The 20,154-nt window shown below is 42.8% G+C and overlaps 2 protein-coding genes across 2 annotated transcripts; one reads left to right on the top strand and one right to left on the bottom strand.

The window, feature by feature from the left end:
* Positions 1 to 118: 118 nt before the first annotated feature.
* SLC35G6 (solute carrier family 35 member G6) lies at positions 119 to 2,478 on the bottom strand. The gene is made up of 2 exons (XM_074311813.1): positions 2,410 to 2,478; positions 119 to 1,788 (listed from the first exon to the last, which is right to left on the bottom strand). Exons 1-2 carry the CDS (start codon positions 2,410 to 2,412, stop codon positions 751 to 753), a joined length of 1,041 nt encoding a protein of 346 aa, XP_074167914.1. The 5' UTR covers positions 2,413 to 2,478; the 3' UTR covers positions 119 to 750.
* Positions 2,479 to 3,682: 1,204 nt separating this feature from the next.
* ZBTB4 (zinc finger and BTB domain containing 4) lies at positions 3,683 to 19,582 on the top strand. Its single transcript, XM_074311802.1, is given in 6 exon segments — positions 3,683 to 3,726; positions 14,983 to 15,041; positions 15,920 to 17,007; positions 17,472 to 17,727; positions 17,729 to 18,114; positions 18,116 to 19,582. Coding segments are annotated over 4 exon segments (3,036 nt in total). The 5' UTR covers positions 3,683 to 3,726; positions 14,983 to 15,041; positions 15,920 to 15,928; the 3' UTR covers positions 19,431 to 19,582.
* Positions 19,583 to 20,154: the final 572 nt, after the last annotated feature.

Below are 20,154 nucleotides of genomic sequence, written 5' to 3'. Positions count from 1 at the left end.
GGGGCCTGTTCCACAGCGAGGAGTCCAGGCCTATTCTACCAAATGTCCTTTCCCATAACAGTATATGAATCCTGAGGTCTATTATTAGGTGATGGAGATACCCCAGGGGGCTCCCTTCTGTCACTAATAAATTTTATTTTTAGGAGACAGCGATGGATTTGCGATCCACAAATAATCAGGATCACCTGGAGAGGGGTTGGCTGATTCCTCCCACCCCCACAACCCCAAAGCAGAGATGACGCCAAGGGCTCCCCTAGATTTTTCCTAATTTGAGGTCAGCATTGTGTCTCTCCCACTCGAGTTTTCCAGGTCAATCCGTAGCAACTCTCTATCACACATTCCCCACCATGACCTGTCATTCTCCCTTTGGGTTCTCTCTTCCCCAGCCTCATTGGAAATCACCTGCCTATTTTCATATAGAAAGTGTGCCTTTCATCTCTTATCCTACCTGGAAAACCCAACTAATACTTGCCTTCTAAGATCCTTCCTATTTACCTCCCAATCCTACTGTTCCAGGTCTGCTTTGTCCCTTATATTCCTTTAAGCCTCTCTTCCGAAGGTCCTCCAGAGTCAGTCTTTGGTTTTCAGTAATTTCGATCAAGTTTCCAAGATTGTCTTGTTCTTTGACTCCCAATTACTAGTGTAATTGAGAGTTACTTTCTCCTCTACATTGAGTCCTAAGCCCCAACTTTGTACCCCCCAACACACACACACACACACACACACACACACACACACACACACACAGCCTCATTCTTTAAGACCCTCTCCTTCCCGATCACAACTGAGATTCTGAGCAGTGATGATGGCAATGCTACCTAATACAACACCTGCCCCCATGATGTCAAATGGTGTCACAGCCTCACAGAGTACATAGTATTGCAGCATCAGTGCCACCACCACCTCAGAATGTAGCACAGCACACACCAATGCTGGGTGGGCCATGGTGACAGCATAGCTGGCACATACAAATGAAACAAGGGCCAGAACCCCAACAGCCCAAACACAGCTCCAACTCAGTGGGTCATGGGGTATCACAGGTGTCTGCAACAGGAAAAGCCCTGGCAAGGCCCCCATCAGCCCTACTACACCAAACAGAAATGCCACAGTCAGTAGGGAGGAAGGGAAGTCCAGGGATCTGTAAACCAACAGCCCCAGGGCGAGGGCAAGGCCACCCAAGACAGCCAATACATAGCCGAGGGCTGTGTAGACCCCTTCTGATCCCTTCTGTAGAGTGCCCAACCCTGGGCCCACAATGATAAGTAAGCCCAGAGTGCTGCCAACCAGGCCACACCAGTCATAGCTACTGAGTCGCTGACTCTCCAAACACAGGGCAAGGAGTGTAGAACAGACGGTGGAGGAGCCTTTTCGGACAGTGGCTGCATTGCCAGCAGGCACAACCAGGACAGAGGTGTAGGCACAACCAATGCTGAGGACGTTGAGGAGGGCATGGAGCCAGGCTCTCTGTCGATTACCTGCAGGCCCCAGCAGTGGACAGCCTCGAAGTCTGAGGAGAAAGGCGATGGGAAGGTGGAAAAGGCATCGGCAAAGAAGAAGTTCAAGGGAGGGTAGATAGGAAGCTTGATAGGCCATTCTGGAGAAGGGCCCCACAAAGCCTGCAGGAAGGCCTCCACCCAGCAATGCCACAAGTAGCCCCTTGGTGGCATCTGTGGGGCGGCATCGTTGGTGCCAAGGTAGGCTTTTGTTCCTTTCCTCCCCTGGTGGAGAGGGGGATGGTGATGGTTGGGTGAAGTCATCCAGTGTCAGAGAGGAGGGGCACATGGCAACCTGTGGGAGAGGGGGAATGGAGGGGAGACAGGAGAGAGCAGGAAGGATGGAGAGAGGCAATAGAAAGGTCCTTGGAGTACATGGAAATAGTTAGAGTTAAGACCTTTTTGGACATGGAGAAACCAAGGAGGGCAATTCTTCCCTTCTCTTCCCCACCCCCAAATTCTCCAAGGTCTATGGCAATAATGCTGTAATTGTTGTATTATGAAAGCACTAAGGGTTGGAGTAGGGATGGGATAAAGTTTGGTATCCTGGGGGACTCTAAGAGTTGGAAGATCCTAAAGGATGGAAGGTATTGTGATGCTATATGATTCTGATTATTATCATGAAGAAAATTAAAAGGATGGTCCAAAATGGTAGTGCATTTTGCCTCCTAAAATGAGTGGCATGTTCAATATTTTGCTGTCTTGGTATAGGAGGGGTCTGGATGTCACATGTGTATCTGTGATGTCGTATGTGTTCCAGGGACATCTTGTGTCTGTGTACAATCTGATTCAGGGATATGTCTATTATATTGGAGTCCTAGATAGTAGAAGAACTTAGGACTGGGGGAAGAGGGAAAGCAACCCCAAAGGTGGAGATTAGATGTTAGCATGCACCCTACTGGGCCCTCAGACTCACCATGGCTCTCTAGACACCATAGTTTGCTTTCTGCCTTCTGCTGCTCTTCCTGGCTTCTCAGAGCTCCAGCCATTAGCCATTATGACCTCAAGGAGGGGATCAGGTTCTCCCATGGAATCTTGGAGTGGGAGTTGGGGGTGTCATCCCTGAGAGACAGGGTATCTTTTGTCTCTCTTTAACTCTGCTCTATTCACTATTATTTCCTGTGTTTTATCAGGTTTGTTTCTAATTGTGACTATCTTTTTTTGTGTCAATCTCTGAAGCGACTTCTCATCTCTTGTGTATTGTCATTTCTGAACTCTAAATGTTGTAGATCTCTATTTGCTGTCTTTCTCCTTGAGACTTCATCAATCAACAGAGTGCTGCTGCTTTAAGTCATTTACTGCTGTTCCCAAGTTTCTGCAAGAATGAGTATTATTACCTGTCTTTTGAAGACTACCATTGAGTCTTTTACTTATGCTGTTTTTCAGCTTCTGACCCTCTCATCTTTCTATGGCATAATTTTTACATTTGTATAAGTTGATTTTTTTTTTTTTGGCTTGGGTATTTTGAGTTTCTCAGTCGTCTAGTATATTGATCATATGTATGGATACTTATCCTGGTATATGTTGTGTGTAGACACACATGTGAATCTTATATTTTGTGCTTTGGCTGACTGGAAAGTTGTTTGGAATCTCACTATGTCCTGATGTTAGGAGGAATATATAAGTGTCTTGGTCCAATCTTCTAGTTTTCCCCTCCCTCCTCCACCTCTCACGATGTGGGAGTTATTTCCTATTCCTATTATGTCTTTCTGCCCTGGCCTGTGAAGCATTCTTAGAGTCCTCATTTATTTTCTGTGGACTGCATACCAGTGTTCCTCAGTAGTGATATGTATATTTCTAGAATACAGCTGATTACAGTGTCTCCTATACCATGTGTGTGTGACTGCATTGCTACTCCATGCATCTTTCTCCTTTTTTGTGCATTTTGTCTCCCTGGCAGAGTTGTATTTCCATTCCTGCTGGTGGTGCATTATATGAATCTTGTATTATGTATTCTTTCTTCTGTCTGCCACCCCCTTCCTTATGCTGTATTGTGGCCCCCTTTCAATACAGAACTGTATTCAAGTACTTTGTTTTGCATCCACACAAGTGCTGCCTGGTACATGTACCCTTTGCTTACTGGCCTAGCCTGGTGGAGAGCAGTTACTGTGGGTATTGCTGTGTAATGTTGTTAGGGGCACAGCTGTCTGTCATCACGAGTAACATGTTACATTTTCCTCCCAGTTGTAGCACTGTGTCCCTGTGCTTGTTGTTGCTGACCCAGCTCGCTGGGGTGAGTGTGTGGGTTGTGTATGCTCAGCGCCCCCCCCCCCCCATCCTCTCTCTCCAGGCCAGGCAGCAGTGTCGGCGGTGGGGGACGGTGTGTCTGAGGGGGGTGCTGGGGGGGTGTTTCCGGGGGGAGGGGGACCGATGATGTCAGCGGCGGCGGTGGCGGCAGCGGCGGCAGGGCCGGGGCCGGGCCGGGCACTGGGGGGGGGTGGGGGGGGTGGGGGGGTTGGGCCGGAACCGAAGTCAGAGCAGGAGCCGGAGCAGAAGCGAGAAGTGGCCTTAGCCGGAGTGGCCGGGAGCGGCCAAGGCGATGAACTGGGCCTGGCGGACGAGGCGCCATCACAGTCAGGTGGGCCGGAGCCAGGGACGCCTGGGCCCCTTTCCCACGTCCCGCCTCACCTTACCCCGACCGGCCTGGGCCTCTTTCCTCGGACGCGGACGCGCACGGCCGGCCCTTCCCTAGACTCAAGGCCGCGGGGCGCTGAAGGATTGTGGGCCCCAGATTAGGGGGGTCCGGGCGGGGAAGACCCCGGGACCCCCTCCAGGCTCCGCCCAGGGCGGCGCAGAACTCTTGCTGCGAGCCCGCTGAGAGCACCCGCCTCCCTTCCGGGGCACTGCCAACGTAGACCCCGAATTAGTGGCATCTGGTGGGCAACCTCTCCACTGGGAACGAACTGCAGGGATGTCTTTGTGCCTAGGTCGTGGGGGCTACTGGCCCTTCCACTCAATAAGGGGCTGAGGAAGGGTTAATTATGCAACCTAGTCTCTCTCCTCCCTCTTTCGTCCCCCTCCTCCAAAGGGGATAGGGTGGGGGTGGGGCGGGGCCGAGTCTAGGCTCTGCTTTCTGCTGGGAGTGTGATGGCGTAGTATCCGAGAGGGAGGGAGGGGATGCAGAGTTAAGAGCCTAGGATTGGAGTTGTGATGTAGGGGGATAAAAGGCTAGTAAGCTGTGGGGGTCTTTTCGACTGGGATGTTAAGGATGTATGGTGGCTGGGAGTGTACGGTGACTCTTGAGTTGTTTTCTTCTGGGCTCTTAAGATTTGTTGGGTTGGGAAGAGGTATAGGCTGGGGGGAGGGGTCTATTCACCCTCTTTCCTACCTCTCGCTACGAGTGGGGAGGGTGAAGTTGTGTAGAGTGCTTCGTGGCTATATTACGTGGGTCAGTATAAGTGACGTTATCAAACATAGTTTGTTATAGAGAGACTATGATGTTGCTATATTACCATGTATATATATATGTATGTCTCATAGCTACGTGTTTGACTGACTGCAATGTATGCCTTGTTTGATTTCTCTCTCCGTGAGTACATAAGTACATAAAATCAAGGATCTACAATTAGAAGGGACTTTAGAGGTCATCTAGCCCAACTTAATAATTTTCAAATAAGTATACCTAGACTCAGAGAGGTTAAGTACAGTATCTGGCATTTAATAAAGGTTTATTGATTCAGATAAGTTGTCCAGGATCAGGAAATAAATCAACGAGTCAATATTCAAACAACTTCCTTTAATTCCACCATAGTGCTTTTCCTGGCACTATATGATCTCCCTCCTTGCTCAGTGTCTCCTGTTTTAGTCATATGTAAATATAAATCTTACATATTGTAGTCAGGAAATTGAAAAACTTGCGCAAAGTAATACTTGAACCACTTTGGAATGTTGGATTATGTCGTGTGATATTCTGTGTGATGAGATAGACGTGTTGTGATTCTGTGCTCCTAGGAAGTACGCATTTATTATTTGTTGTGTTTGTGTGTTCTTATCATATATGTCCCCTTGTAGTATAATTGATATACCTAGGATGAAAATAATGTTTGCTAGGTACACAGAACTTTATGGTTTGCCAAGTGAGATAATATATATTATTTCATTTGCACTTCTCAGAAGTTTAATGAGATATATAAAAGGGTTATTCCCAATTTATAGATAAGGAGACTGAAGTTTAGAAAGGTGACTTATCCCAGTGAGTTTATTTTATTTTACCAACTCAATCAACAAGCATTTATTAACTATCTCTATGTGCTAAGCACATAGACACTATCCTCTAGATATATATAGAAAAAAAAAAAAAGCTAGTCTGCCATCGAGGACCAAAGAGAGGAGATAATATGTATGTTTGTGTAAGTATATATAAAATATATAGGTGGCATTTGAAATGAATTTTGAAACTAGAGATCGTAAGAAGTGGGAGAAATGAGGTGGGGAGTGCATGAGCAAAGGGGATAATAAAAGAGTGTAGAGAAAGGAAATATCTTGTGGGTATGGGACAGCAAAATCAGTTAAGCTATAGTTTAAGATTTGTGGAGGGAAATAATAGGCCTGGAAAAATTGTATGTGAATGGAAGAGTTTTAAAGCAGATAGTCTGGCTAGAAAGCTATTACAGTAGTTTAGGAGACAGTTGAGGAGGGCCTGGACTAGGGCTACCAGGCTGTGGGAGTGGAAAGAAAATATAATGGAGAGATATTGTGATAACACAATGATTCTTTGCAACATTTTGGATATGTGAAGTGAATAAGAGTAAGAAGTTGGACACTGAGGTTGCATATCTGAATGACTAGAAAGATAATGTCTTCAACAAAATTGTGAAGGTCAGAATGGGGATGAATTTTGAATGGGAACTTGGAAGATTATGATTTTGGACATAGGTTCATAGATAGAGAGCTAGAAGTGACTGTGAGGCCATTAAAACCAACCCTTCTCATTTTACAGATGAGAGTTCACTGAAGCAAGAGCTCTCACAGGGTCACAGAGATAAGTAGTTGAAGTAAGATTTGAACCCAAGTTTTTCTTGACTTCAGGTCCAGTATTCTACCATTATACCTTGCTCCTGAATAGGCTGTGTTGCATTTGAGATATCTACTTAACATTCACTTTGAAATGGCCAGAAGTTATTGGCATAAAATTAGAGTTCAGGAAAGAGACTGATATTAGAAATAGAAACACAGATCTGGAGCTTTTCTAGTTAGAAATGCCACTTAACCCCTTATATGCCTGTAATTCACTCCTTCCTCATTTATGATGCTTCAATCCTTAATTTGTTTCAAAACTCAATTCAAGTACCACCTTCTATATTGTCTCATCTGACATGGAAGAATGTTTTTAGGCCAAAAGACAGACATTAACTTGTACTCCCCCTCCCCCCCCCCCGCTTTATTTTGTATGTTCTATATGGGTATAGTATCTCCTCCTATTAAAGTAAACTTTTTATCTTTATATCTCCATTGTGGAGGTAGGTGCTACAGCACAGTTCTGATACAGAATAGGAATTTAATAAATGCTTGTTGGTTGATAGATATTCATTTGGAGAAGGAAAGTAATTAGGTTGGTTTGGGTGTGTGCTTCTTTGGGAAGTGCTTTTTGGGCTAAGTTTTGTATATATCTCTTTGTTGTATTATTCTTTCCTTTTGGTGTGAGAATATGTGTGTGTATGTTTTTAAAGAATGCTGTTCAAACATAAGATATGTGTATAAGGGAAACAATGAAATAGAGCTAAGTGTTATTCATGTGACTATAGTATTACCTTTGTATATAAAGTGCTCCCAAACTTACCTGTGTACATACTATTGGGACTGTTATGTATATTCGGGCCTCTCAGCTGGTGAAGACCAGTGGATTTTGGAGAAAGAAAGTTGGAAAGGAAGTTTGAGGTTGGGATAAGGGGGAGAGATGGGGGAGTATATGTGTGCATGTATGTATGTATGTTAGTATTTGTAGGCCTCTGGGTTCATAAGCATACGCAGTTTATATCAAAGTGGAGGACACAGAATTGAAGTTTTCTAGTTCCTTTTAACTCTGTGACTATCTTACTTTGTGTCTATAAAGTCTCTTCTGAAAAATAATGAGCCATAATCTTGAGCATTTAGGGACAGGAAAGGGAATTCACTTCCTGATTAGAGTATGTATTTTGGGTCTTTGGATTGGTCTTCCTCATTTAATTATATATGTACTGTGGGAGTGGTTTATAATGAGAGTGAGTGTGTGTGTGTGTGTGTGTGTGTGTGTGTGTGTGAGAGAGAGAGAATGATGGGTCATGAAAGGCATGTATGAAAGTGTATGTGGTGATATCTGGGTTTAGACACATTTGATGTGTCTCTAAATAATGGTGTACATGTATCTTGGGACAGATGTTGGAGAGGATATGTTGGGGCAAATCTGCAATGTGAGTATGAATGTGTACTTGGTATGCCTATAGGAGAAGAGTATCTTGAATGTGAACAGCTGTATGAACCAATGTAGTGTAGAAGAGGAAAAGCACAGGACTTGCACTGACTCAGGAGACTTAGTTCTTACTTGGTAGCTGTTTAACTATAAATAAGCCACTTACCCAATTATAAAATAGGGATAATAAAGCCTTGCTTACCAACTGCAGCAAAGTTTTTGTGAAGGTAAAATGAGACAAAATATTATGAAAAGGTCTTGTAATGTTTTAAATATTATATATAAGTCTAAGATTTTACTAACTTGCACATGAAAGTATGTGCCTTAGTCTATATCTGTCATAGAGACTTCCAGCACCAATCCCCATTCAGGCATCCCTATCCTAGGAAGAAAACTTCAAAATGTCATCAGAGACTTTGCTTATAATAAATCTTTGCTTTCTTAATCATTTTCTTTTTTCTTCAGTACTTTCTTACTGTCATTACCATCTCTCCCAGTTTTAAGTACTCTGTCCTTTAAGGACCAATTTAAAAAATTCTCTTTTACAAAGCATACTTTCAATCAGTAAATCAGCACATTAAATACTATGGGTATAAAAAAATGAAAATAAATCATTTACTTCCCTTAAGGAGCATAATATTATGCCAAAGGCCCAACAATACATTCTATGAGGAGATAAAATATGAATTACACATAAGTATAAACAAAATATGTGCAAAACAAATAAAAAATGTAATAAATTTAGGTGTAACAACTCTTGGATAGCCCGAGTGAAGTTAGATTAGCTTTGTAATACATTATGATATGATTATCAACTACCATGCCAGTAACTACTACTGGCTCATTTCTTTACTCTTTAAGGCAATCAAAGATTTATTTGCTTATAATTTTCCCCCTGAGGCAATTGGGGTTAAGTAACTTGCTCAGGGTCACACAATTAGGAAGTATTATGTATCTTTGGACATATTTGAACTCAGGTCTCCCTGACTTCAGGGCTGGTGCTCTATCCACTACACCAACTAGCTGCCCCTTGCTTATAAATTAATAGAAATGCATATCATTAATTCTTTCTGAACCTCTACCACAGTTTATAAATTGGATAAAACTCTTTTCCCATAAGCTTTCCTTCTCTTCCCCTCCCTCCCCTCTTCTTCCTTTTCTTGTTCCTTTCTCTCTCTCATAGGCTTGCTTAAATATCAATGCTATTGCCTATTCAATTTATTAAGTGATTAACAATGAAAAAAACATATTTAGATTTTTCAACAATATATCTGCTCTAAGAAAATAAGATCATCTGTAGCTGCTGGGTTTTTTACTGACATTGGAAACAGAGTCCCACCATTCAGCTCTCCCAAAAGGACAGTATCTTATCAGGGTGTAGATGAGTTAAACACAGAATGAGTTAAAACAAAATTCTCTCAAAATGTTTCTATAATTTTCCACAAAAATATTGACTAACTCAGTCTTTCAGGAAAGATGGTCTCTCTTGGTAACTCTCAGTCTCTCTCAGATATAAGTTAACTCTAAATGACACTTAAACTGTAACTACCCAACAAGATCCTATTTCCTATGGTAACAATATCCGAAAGTGTCTGTAACTAAATTAGAATTACACAGGTAAATTAGCTGGGAAAATCAAGAAAGGTGTCATATAGGAAGTAGTATTTGAGTAGAACTTTGAAGGAAGATAAGAATTTTAAGACACAGGTGGGAGATGGGGACAGCTAGTAGACAGAGATGGGAGAAGATGACTCATTTGTGAGAAGGATGAGATCAGGTTTAGCTGGATTGTAGGTGCATGGCGCAGTGTAATAAGGCTTGCTCAAAAAGTAGGATAGAGCCAAGTTTGGAAGGGCTTTGCAGCCTCTGCCAACAATATGGCCCGCTTTCCTCACCTCTTAGTCTTAATCCTACCCTTCAAGATCTAATTTTAGTACCATCTCTTCCACAAAACTTTGACTACTCCCAGGCTTCATATTTGTATTTTCAGAATATTAAGGTGCCCAGATCACAGTAGGTGCTTAGTAGGTTTTTGTTTATGGTAAGGAAGATAAGTAGGCACCAAACAACAGCTGTCATCATGAGGAAAAGTGGTAAATAGAATCAAATTGAGCTGGCTTGAAGTTGGCAATTTATCCTATCTCTCTCTGCACATAGAACAAAGGTTCTGTGCCAATTCTTCCCTGGTGGCTCTAATATGAATACCTTTCTAGTTTTCCATATTTTCACCTCTGCCTCCTTTTTAAAAATTCACTAATCTTAGTTATCTCTTTGGGAGACTTCACTCTATGCCTTATAAGGCACTGCTAAATTCTGGTGAAACTAGCAAAATGGCTTCATACCATGACAAGAACACGTTTATTTTTTCCTTCACAAAATGGCTGTAATACTTAAATTGCCTATTGCAAGGAGAATGTTATTTGTAAAATACTATATCATGGAACATAGTAGGAACTTCTAGTAATATTCCTCTAGTTTTACAGATGAGGAAACTAAGGCTCAGACACAGTGACTTGACTCAAGGTCACATGAACCAGCATTTGAACTAAATGTCAGGAGCAATTATTTTAATGCCTTTTGTATATTGGTTTTCATCTCATATACCTTACTTGGGAAAAGTGGGGAGGGAAACAGGGAGAAGGCTAAAGGAACTTGAAATTTTGAAAGCTACTTTTAAGCCAATATCATTCCATATATTGCATTCCACTACCAGTCCCACATGTTCCCCCACCCCTCTTCAGCCTTTTACCTAGAGTTGATAAGAGAGTAGTTAAAATTTCTCTTCCTCATGCAATTTCCTCTGGTAAAGAGTCAAGAAACAGGCTAGTAATTATGGATATTAGAAGATAGAGAAGGAAAGCCCAAGTAGGATATGATTAATCACAGATCCATATGATAAATTAGGTTGAAGAAATTCAGATTCCTTGTAGATTTAGAGCTGGAAGAAAATTTAGAGATCATTAGGCTAATCTCTTACAAGTGAAGTTGAGCCTTAGAGAGTAGAGGTAATTTGTTCAAGGTTACATAAATTAGTGGCACAGCAAGAATTAATACAAATATGTTTATATAGGGCTTTAACAATTTGGAAGCCCCCCAAATTACTAAACTCTGCACATTTTTTGAAACATCTGTATCTTATATCACAAAAACATTAAAGAGAAAAAATAAATATACAAAAACATTTATAGTAGCTCTCTCTCTTCATGGGAGCCAATTACTTGGAAATTAAAAGAATGTCCACCAAGAGGGAATATCTAATTTTATTGAATTGGATATGAATATTATTGTGCTGTATGAAATGATGGACAAATTCAGAGGAAAATGTAAAGAACTATGGATATAGAGTGAAGGAAAAACTAGGAGAACAATTTATATGATAATATTGTTCTTTGAAAAAATTTAGAACACTGATCAATGAAGTGATGAACTATGAGGCTAAAAAGAATGAAGATAAAACACAACTCTTACCTGAGAGAGGTCATGAATGTAAACGTAGAAAGAGGCATATATTTTCAGACATGGCTAATGTAAGACTTTGTTTTGATAAATTGTATAGCTTTTTATTAAGTTCTTTAAGTTTATATTCTTTCTTATTCTGGAGACTTTTTAAAAAAGAAACGTTCACTTGGGGATAATAGAAAAAACATTAAAATTATCACTTATTAAAAATATATAAATCATTTTTAAAAGCAGGAAAAATATGCAGAGTTCTTAGTAAGATGACATTTTCATAACCACACAAAGACAGAACACAGACCCCATTGCACTTATTTTTAAATTTTTTTAATTAGAACATTTTACATGGCAAAGCAAATTGCATCCTTGATGCTCTACTCCAAAAATTGCTTTTCATGTATATATTAAGGTGATACAAGATCACAAGATAGATGAAACAGAGATGAATTCGTGTTCCTTTGATTATACGGGTCATACAATCAAAAGATAAAGCAGGAAAATAATGTATACTTGCTAAAGTTATTTGCTGATTATAGAGGATATCCTGGGAAGAGTTCAAATGGAAGAGGAGGGATTCCTTATAGATGGTAAAGACCTCCAGATGTTCCTGTTTACAAATGACATTGTATTGATTGTAGCTTGTCCCAAAATACTAGAGTGTAATGTCCCAGCTAGTTCTCTGGAGGATCTTGAGATCAGCTCAAGTCCTTGGTTGTAGTGGGGGAGTGAAGGAGTCAGGACAGCTACCATGTAGCTGGTCAAAGATGGAATCTGAAGTCTTGTGTCTGTGGCTAAGAGAGCTGTGGCTGAGAAGAGTCAGTCTTCTGTGTCTGAGACTCCCTTAAATACCTCAACATGATTACATCACTACAACACACTGAGTGTGCACAACTTTTATATCACCATACGAAGTACTAAGTATATGCTTAACTATAAGCACCATGGTGACCTAGATTCAAGTACACTTTTCAGAGTTCTGGCCCTCTACACTAAAGAACGGAATTCTTATTGAGATTCAAAGTTGCCTAACAAATTACGTAGGAAAAGCCACGTGGGTAAGAATATTTATGATATATACTTCAATTATATTCAGTTAGTCCATCAGTTAATATATCTCAGAGAAATAGGGCAACATTGAATAGTCACCAGTAAACTAAGCACCTTCTATTTGCCAGGTATTGTGCTGAGCATTTGGGATTCAAAGAAAAAAAGCAATCCCTGCTTTCAGTGATTTCACATTCTAATGGAGGAACTGAAAATTGAGAATAATTGAAACAATTTTTACTACTTCCAAATTGCACATTAAATCATGTCTTTTTAAAGGCCTATTTTGTTTGTAGGAGTTATAAATAGGAAACCTAATGCTACACTGGTATCTATGGAAGATTGAAAGACTGAATACCTCCAATATATTGCCTAGGTCTTTTTGTGGTAGATTTACATGAACAGTATGGACCAGAAATGAAAAAACATGGATGGATTGTATTTTATACTTGTAGAGGGAGTATCCACCTTTGATGAGGTCCCAGACACACTTAAGAATTTAAGACCTATTAATTGTTTTCCCCTTGACTCAAATGCCTGACAGATGGTACAAGTATTTTTCAGGTGAAGAAAATTATACTCAGGCCCACAAAAACTCAATTTGCCCAAAGATAGGAACAGTGGTATCCCTGTCCCATTAACACATTGCATACCTATCAAAATATGTGAAGGTGATGATGGCTATTTATAATAAGGTGGAAATTCGGGTAATACCTGCTTCCAAAGGAATATAGAGAAGATAAACTTGATAAGCATTCACATACATAATCTTTTTCTGTGTGAGTGAAAGTATGGAAAACTCCCCTACTATATTTAGATTTAGACTTGGATTTTATTCATGGCTTTAACATGTACCAGATCTGTGACCTTGGCCAAGTCATTTAATTTATCCAGTTGTTAGTTTCCTAATCTGTAAAATGGGCATAATAACGTACTACCTGTCTCAGAATTGTTAGTGAAGGTCAAATGGAACATTTTGTAACATAAAAATCTCCAAGTCAATATAGCATTTATTCAATAAATATTTTTGAAGTATGTAATGTGTAGAGCTTAAGCTGTTTTAGGCACTAAGAGAGAGATATAATATGAAATCTTTGCGAGGATAATCTAATATTGATATATCTAAGTGCCTCTGTCTCTGCTCCTCTACTAATTAAGGGTTTGTTCTCTTTTCTTGTCCTATTCTTTCGATGCTTTTCTGTCTTTCTTTTCCCATCTAAAAGTGTTATGTCTCTCTTGAAAGAGACTAGAGAAGACTAGGCTGTTTATGAGAAGATGTGTGTGTGTGTGAGGGTATGTGTGTGTGTATGTATTCATATGTTTTATAAGGAGTTTCTAATTTTTAACATTTAATTTAACAAATGTGCAAAAAGCTGCAAACAAACATATTCAGGGAGTATTTTAAGTGTGTATATGTACATTAGAGAAATTGTATATGAGGATGTTTAAAAGACTTCCAAAAGATATTTGTATAAAGACAGTATGTCTCAGTGAGAGCGAATGAGCGAGCTCTGGACTGAATTCTAGCCCAGAATTCTACCACTTAGTAGGTATTTGATCCTGGACCTCAGTTTGATTATATGTAAAATGGACATAATAAACCCTCCTTGTGAGGATTGAATAAGATCATTTGTATGAAAGCATTTTTCATAATAAGTATTATAGCACATAAGGGATCATTATGTTTCAAGTTTATGTGGTGTTCACAGAATCTTAAGTTTTCACGGAATCTTAATGTAGTAAGGGCAGGTATTATTTTGTATAGTCAACATCATAAAGCTGTTTATTATAAGTGACAGATCCAAGATTAGAACCCAAAGTAGTTCCTCCCCTATATCTCTATGAAATAAAGAGTATATGGATTTGCAGGTGTGTGTAATCTATCAGAGTACTTGATAATGGAGTAAGAACCAGACTTATATCAGACTTGAAATTGTATCTTTGGGAAGAGTAGAGAATAACTGAACTGAAATTTACTGATTGCCCTATTATGAAAATCTTTATGGTAGAAAAAGTTTCTAGCTTTGTGGTTTATGTGAACATCAGCTTTAAATCTCATAATTGGGTATTGAGAAACAGCCAACTGAAACCTGGAACCATAGAATTCTAGAACTGGAAGGGACTTATGGGAAAGATTACCAATCATCTTTGATATTTAAAGGAACCTATTATATTAAAGGCATCATATAGATCTCAAGTTTTCTTTAATACTTGGTTAGCATTGTGTAAATCAATTTGGGCTGTATAGGTGAATCATTATAGGGCAATGAGATGGTAATATGGGAATTAATAGACTAGACTTCTTTAGGCCAATAATTTTACAGAATGCAAATGAACTGTCTTCAAAACTTTTGATTAATAATGAGACTCTACAAATGAATTGTCTTATTTCTTTGGGGCCAAATATCAGTTTTATAGGTCATGCAAATGACCTGGCTGGAGCTACCTTTGTAGAAAGGAAAGTTCAAAAATGAACCAGCCTGTCTACTTTGATCATCCCTTCCCCTCACCCATTCTGTAGCTTCTGCCCTTTCATTCTCTGCTCCCCTGCCATCTTCCATAAGATTCCATTGATTTTTTCATCTGTTTATTTTTCCACAGAAAATTGAGACCAGGCTGAAGGAACTACCCCCTTCACTCCATGTTGACCTCTCCCTCAGGTAAAGGCTATGATGGGGGAGTTTCAAGACAAGGAAGTGGGCATATAATCCTGCTATAAGACCTTGAATTTGGATAGGGAATTGGTGTAGGCGAGGAACACTGTGCCAAATGGGCAAATGAGTATTTTGTCTAAGGATTAGAGAGTTATACAAAATGAGGGTCATTGAAACTTCTTATTTATTATTCCTATCACCAAATAATTGTGATTTCAGATATTCATATTTTCCCTTATTCTCTGACCTCCATGGCTTTTGATTGTCATTGCCCTCCTTGACCCTCATCCCTTGTGACTTCACGAACTCTTGACTATTTCAACTACTTAGCCTCTCTAAACACCCTCTCTTTCTGACCAACATCCTAATAACTGCATTTAAATATTTTAAATATTTAAAGAATACTGGATTTGTCAAAAGTCCTGAGTTCAAATCCTGTTTTTGCTGCTTGCTAATTGTGTGATCATGGGCAAACTATTTAACTTCTTTGAACTTCTTCTATAAGGGAATTAGACTTTCATATAACCATCAGCCTGTCTACTTTGGTTTCTTGGACCCCCCAATGTTGGAAATTTGATTCTTCACCTTTGACCAGATGCTTCAGGGAACTTCTCCCCCTCCCATTTGCCCTTTGATTCACAACATTTGACCTTTTCCAATTTATTTTCCATTAAATTTGACCTTTCTTCCTTCTTGACATTTAATTTCCCCAGTTTATTACAATTGATTGCTATCTCCATACCCTTGGCTCTATTCCTGGATCCCCTGGTATCCTATCCCTCTCTGATTTAACTCATCCTCTCCCCCATTGTCCCAAAACCTTCTGGACAGCTTCCTTCAACCCTAGATTGAATCTTCTTTGCCCTTCCCTCTTCCCTCTGCAGGCTGGCGCCATGCCCCCTCCTGCAGAGGTGACAGACCCGTCCCATGCCCCAGCTGTGCTGCACCAACTCAATGAACAGCGTCTCCGTGGCCTCTTCTGTGACGTCACCCTCATTGCTGGCGACACCAAATTCCCTGCTCATCGAAGTGTCCTGGCTGCCTCCAGCCCCTTCTTCAGAGAGGCCTTGCTAGCTCAAGCTCCATCACCACTGCCACCTGAGACAAGGGACCCTGCCCCAAACCCTTCTGCTTCTTCTGCTTCCGCCTCCTCTTCCTCCTCCTCTTCCTCCTCCTCTTCTTCTTCTTCCTCTTCCTTTTCCTTTTCTTCTTCCTCCTCCTCTCCACCTCCACCATCCTCCTCTCCTACAGCTTCACACCCACCCCGGGTTCTAGAATTGCCAGGAGTCCCAGCAGCCGCCTTCTCTGACGTCCTCAATTTCATCTACAGTGCCCGACTGGCGCTGCCTGGAGGTGGTGGGGACGGGGCAGCTATGGCAGAAATTGGGGCTTTGGGACGGCGACTAGGGATCTCACGACTTCAGGGACTCAGTGAAAATGGGGATGCTTGGGTTCCTCCTGCTCCACCGCCCCCAGGTCCACCTGAGATTGATAGTTTTGCCACTGGGCCTTCAAAGGAGTGGCAGGGGAGTGGAAGTGAAGTCCCTACATCTCAGACTTCCCTACCCCGGCGGTCTCTTCCCTGCCCTCGCTGTGGGAAAAATTTTATCCATGCTAAACGGTTGCAGACACATGAGGCCCAGTGTAGGCGAGGGACAGGGACTCGGGGAACAGTAGGTGGGCAAGGGGATGGAGGCTCCCAGGAAGAGAGCCCAGAAACAATCCGAAATTCATCTGTTTCCCCCAGCACAAGTTTTCGAGGGGGTCCAGAGCATGTGGTGAAGGTAGTGGGTGGTCATGTGCTGTATGTCTGTGGGGCTTGTGAACGCTCCTATGTGACCCTCTCGAGTCTGAAGCGGCATAGTAATGTGCACTCATGGAGGAGGAAATATCCCTGCCGCTACTGTGAAAAGGTGTTTGCCCTGGCTGAATACCGGACCAAGCATGAGGTGTGGCACACAGGGGAACGGAGGTGAGTTACTTGGAACCTCAGATTTTGGGGGTGGGAACTAGGGAAAAGAAACCTGAAACTAAGTTTATATTTCTACATCCAGGACAGAAGCTCAGCCTATATAACCCTGAGATTACTTTCTAGCTAATCAGGAATTCTGAGATCCTGGGGGTTCTGTCTTTTTAAGATTCTATTTTTTAAAGAGAGCCTTTTTGGGACCTGGATTCAAAGCCTTAGGGATGTGTGTGTGTGTGTGTGTGTGTGTGTGTGTGTGTGTATTTTACAAAATGAAAGGATTGGACATAAAGGGTCTCCAAGGTCTCTTCTGATTTTAGAAACTGATATCCCTGAGAGATAATGTTCCAGACAGCTAGAAGTATGTACAAACAAAAAAGGAATCTGAAAATCCTAACCTCTGGGTTTAAATGACCTGAACCTGTTTTCCATGTAACACTGTTTCCTGTTGACCTGTTGCCTCTATCTAGGTACCAGTGCATCTTCTGCTGGGAGACATTTGTCACCTATTACAACTTGAAGACTCACCAGCGAGCTTTCCATGGTATCAGCCCAGGCCTCTTGGCCAGTGAGAAGACCCCCAATGGTGGCTACAAACCCAAGCTGAATACTCTCAAGCTATACCGCCTTCTCCCCATGCGGTCTGCCAAGCGACCCTACAAGACTTATAGTCAAGGAGCACCCTCTACCCCTGCTTCTGCCCCTTTGTCACCAGAACCCACTCCATCTGCATCGGCTGTCCCCCCCCATCCTCCCCAAAACACCCCCACCCCCACCTGTCCCTCCTCCACCTCCCACCACTGCCCCTCTACCTTCCGTCATTGCCTTTGCCCATCCAGCCCCTTCAGTAATTGTACATGGGGGCAGCAGCACAGGAAGTAGCACGACTGGCACAACTGGAGCTCAGGCTGCCTCAGTGATTGCCTACACAGCTCCACCCAGGCCTCCTAAGAAACGAGAATACCACCCCCCTCCACCCCAGCCAGCAGTAGCGGTGGTCACAGCAACACCATCCACCCCAGCTACAACCACACCAGGGGCCACTGCAGAAGAGAACAAGGGTAGGAACCTCCGGGCAGGAAAGACTCTGACATACACAGCCAAACCAGCTGGTGGGGGGGGGGATGGGCCCTTCTGGGGGGCTTACCTGGGGTGGAGACTCTTCCCAACCTCAGCCCCCACCACCACTGTGCCAGATCACAGTTCGAATAGGTGAGGAAGCTATTGTCACTCGAAGAATTTCTGAAACTGACCTCCACCCTGGAGAAGCTAGTGGCCTTGAAGGAGAAGACAGTGAAGAGGAGGAGGAGGAAGAAGAGGAGGAGGAGGAGGAGGAAGAAGAGACTGAGGCTGGGAGTGAGGACCAACTCTGGCGGCCATACTATTCCTATAAACCTAAACGGAAATTGGTTGGCACTGGTGGGGGGAGTAGCGGGACCAGCAGCAGTAGCGGGACCTCCAAATGCCGCCGCTCTCGATGGAGAAGGAAGTTTGAAAGACGAGCCTGGGAGGAGTCCAGATCCACTGAAAGCCCTTCTGGACAGACCAGCAGTGAGTGGAAACATCAGTGTGGAGACTGTGGCAAAGCTTTCTCAGCCCTAAGGAAGCTGCACAAACACCAGGAAGCCCATGGTAATGGGGGCACCCAGGGACCCCGGGCTGGCCGGAAGCCTTTGACCCGTTTTGCCTGTTCCCATTGTCCAAAGGTGTGTAAGACAGCAGCTGCCCTGAGCCGCCATGGGCAGAGGCACACTGGGGAGCAGCCAGGGGGTACCCCTACACCTGTTATTGCCTATTCTAAGAGCAGTGGGGGAAGTGGGACTGGATCAGGACTGGGATTAGGTGACAGTGGGGTGAAGGAAGAGGCCCCTCAGGAAATGCAGGTGTCATCATCCAGTGGTGAGGCTGGTGGAGGAGGGGGAATTGGTGGTGGGGGCCCTGAGGCTGCCTCTCTCCAGGATCCTGTTATCTCAGGAGGAGAAGAACCCCCAGCAGTGGGAGATGGGAGCTATCCTCCAGTGCAAGAGTTCCCTTTGGCCCTGGTTGAAGATAAGCAGGAGGTTTCAGGTGGGGGGGAGAAGACTGGAGCTGAGGGATTGATTGGGGAGGGTGTAGAAGGGACTGCACCTGCCAAAGTCACTTTCTACCCTGAATCTTACCCACTGGTATATGGTCCTCAACTCCTTGCTGCCTATCCTTACAACTTCAGTAACCTTGCTGCACTCCCAGTTGCCCTCAACATGGTTCTGCCCGATGAGAAGGGTGGTGGTGCCCTACCCTTCCTACCTGGGGTCTTCAGCTATGCTGTGAATCCTCGGGCAGCACCCCCCACACCCCCTCTTCCTCAGTCGATGCCTTCACCAGTTCCCCCCAAGGGAGAGGGGGGTGGAGGAGGAATTGAGAGGGCCCAGAAGGGAGATGTGGGATGAACTCATTAGTTGGTTAGCCCCTTCTACCAGAAACCACCCTTGCTTTCTACCTACCTTCTTTCTTCCTGCTCCTGGCCCACTGTCCCTAGCTTGTCCCCCAAGTCCCCTGGAGATCTCTAGTAGCCTCTGTGCTATAATTGCTAATATGAGAGGAATGCAGGGAAAAAGATTCCTGAGATCTCTTGGGTTGAAGCTGATTTGGGGCTTATAGCAATTTTCCCATTTCAAGAGAAGTGATGATTGGTGAGTCTCACCACCTCTTTTTCTCTTTTCCAAATCTCCCCCCAAATCTCCCCCACCCCACCTGCTTCACCATATCAGCCCAGGGTAGTCCCTATGGGAAGGGTATCTTAAAGTATTAATGTAGTTACCCAGATCCCTAGCTCCTGGAGTGACATAGATAAATGTGTGTGTACATAGACATATGTGTGTGTGCACACATATATTCCCCCTCAGAAATGCCACTTGTGGTTTCTAGATCTAAGGGGGAATACCACCTCTTACCTTGTAACCTACTTTCCCTGTACTGTTTCCTTCCTACCACTACAAAAAAAACAACAAAAAAAAAACTTTTCCCCCAGCACATTCCATAGTACTTTTCCCTCCCCACTCCAGTACAGCTGACAGGGTAGTATGGCTCAATGCCAGAACCATTGTAATACCCATCATCTGCACACCTAGGGACCTTCTGAAATAACTTCTGTGCTGCTGGGCAATGTTTTAT

Source organism: Sminthopsis crassicaudata, chromosome 4 (assembly GCF_048593235.1).
Source record: "Sminthopsis crassicaudata isolate SCR6 chromosome 4, ASM4859323v1, whole genome shotgun sequence".
NCBI classification, from domain to species: Eukaryota; Metazoa; Chordata; class Mammalia; order Dasyuromorphia; family Dasyuridae; genus Sminthopsis; species Sminthopsis crassicaudata.
Note: the sequence above shows the minus strand (reverse complement) of the source record. Positions and strands in the feature narration are given on the sequence as shown.